General features: G+C 48.7%; 1 protein-coding gene across 1 annotated transcript; it reads right to left on the bottom strand.

The window, feature by feature from the left end:
• Positions 1-230: 230 nt before the first annotated feature.
• On the bottom strand, positions 231-1,390 carry LOC127751356 (tigger transposable element-derived protein 6-like). Its single transcript, XM_052274812.1, has one exon. It carries the CDS (start codon positions 1,251-1,253, stop codon positions 240-242), a length of 1,014 nt encoding a protein of 337 aa, XP_052130772.1. The 5' UTR covers positions 1,254-1,390; the 3' UTR covers positions 231-239.
• Between the last annotated feature and the right edge of the window lie 6 nt (positions 1,391-1,396).

The following is a 1,396-nucleotide window of genomic DNA, read 5'->3' on the forward strand; positions in this document are numbered from 1 at the left end:
CATGTTGCTTGGGTCGCCCTCCGCCAGCCCGAGGTGCAATAAAAGTATTAGCAGGAGCGCGCGCCCGACCCTTGTTGCGGCCCGACGCGCGCCGACCGGCCCAGCCGGGGTGCGGCCCAGGCGGCCCGGGTCCGGGCTGTAGGAGGATGGGGCCCTGAAAGGCGGCGCGGAGAGTACAAATTTATTAAGAATTGAAGGGATTTTTAAATTAATGACAACATTTTACACAAGTTGTGGTTTTATTGGTTAAAGAACGAGTACAATGTCTCCACCATAGTTTTAACGTGTTCGTCACGGTGCTTTTCTGCCCACTTCAAAACGACGCGAAACGCTGTTTCGAGTTCATCGTTCACGTCGTCTCCAACATTGCTGTCATCGTCATATTCTAGTTCAGGGATATCACTGTCCTCAGTGTCATCGCCTGTCACCTCCTCCTCCGCCTTTTCTTTCTCCTCCATCCAGTCGTGTACGTCGGCCACCGTGACGTGCCGGTCAATTTTTTGAATTAATTCCGTCCAGTCTTCGTCATTGTCAGGTTCAACAGTCAGTGATTTCGTGATGTCCCGATCCTCCCTGAACGGCATAATGTTGTTCCATGCCCGTCGCAGGTTGTCAGGAGTTAACTCATTCCAGGATGCAACCAACATGTCGATTGCGTCCTTCATGTCGTAGTCGTCATAAAACTTCACTATGCCCCCCTTACATTGCAATACTTTCCGCAGGAATTTGCCTTGAAACAGCCTTTTAACTTTGACGATTACACCCTGATCCATCGGCTGGATTAGGGAAGTCGTGTTAGGTGGGAGGAAAACGAGCTTAAATTTGTCACCAAAGTCAAAACCTTCAACAGTGTTGTGCGCAGCGCAGTTGTCAACAAGTAGCAAGACCTTGCCACTCCGTCCGTTTTTTGCCTGGTGCCTCTCTACAAGACGTTTAAATGTTAGTAACCAGTCACTAAATATCACACTTGTAATCCAAGAGCTCTTTTGCCAGCGGTAATGCACAGGCAAACTAACGACATGTTTAAAACACCTTGGGTTTTGGTATTTCCCAATCACCAGTAAAGGGAGTCGATGTGTCCCTGTCGCATTTGCGCACATCGCGGCGGTAAAACGGTCTTTCTTTATTTTGCCCCCCTCCGCCCCCCTTTCCCCCGCGTGAATTAAAGTCTTTTTAGGGAGTGATTTCCAACAGATACCAGTCTCGTCCATGTTGTAAACGTCGTCTAGGTCGTAATTTTCGCCCTTGATCATATCGTTCAAAATACCAGGAAACTCATACGCTTTGTCAAAGTCAGCAGCCTTCTTCTCGCCATGTGTAGCAGCGTGTTTTATGCCGTTCCTCTTCTTAAAACGGTTTAACCAGCCGCGACTTGCCACAAATTTTTTGGAACCTC

The sequence above is a fragment of the Frankliniella occidentalis genome, unplaced genomic scaffold (assembly GCF_000697945.3).
Source record: "Frankliniella occidentalis isolate FOCC.00 unplaced genomic scaffold, Focc_3.1 Scaffold445, whole genome shotgun sequence".
NCBI lineage: Eukaryota > Metazoa > Arthropoda > Insecta > Thysanoptera > Thripidae > Frankliniella > Frankliniella occidentalis.

What these genes read in the sequence shown, in the direction of transcription:
- LOC127751356 (XM_052274812.1), bottom strand. Translation starts at nt 1,253, where the DNA reads ATGATCAAGGGCGAAAATTACGACCTAGACGACGTTTACAACATGGAC.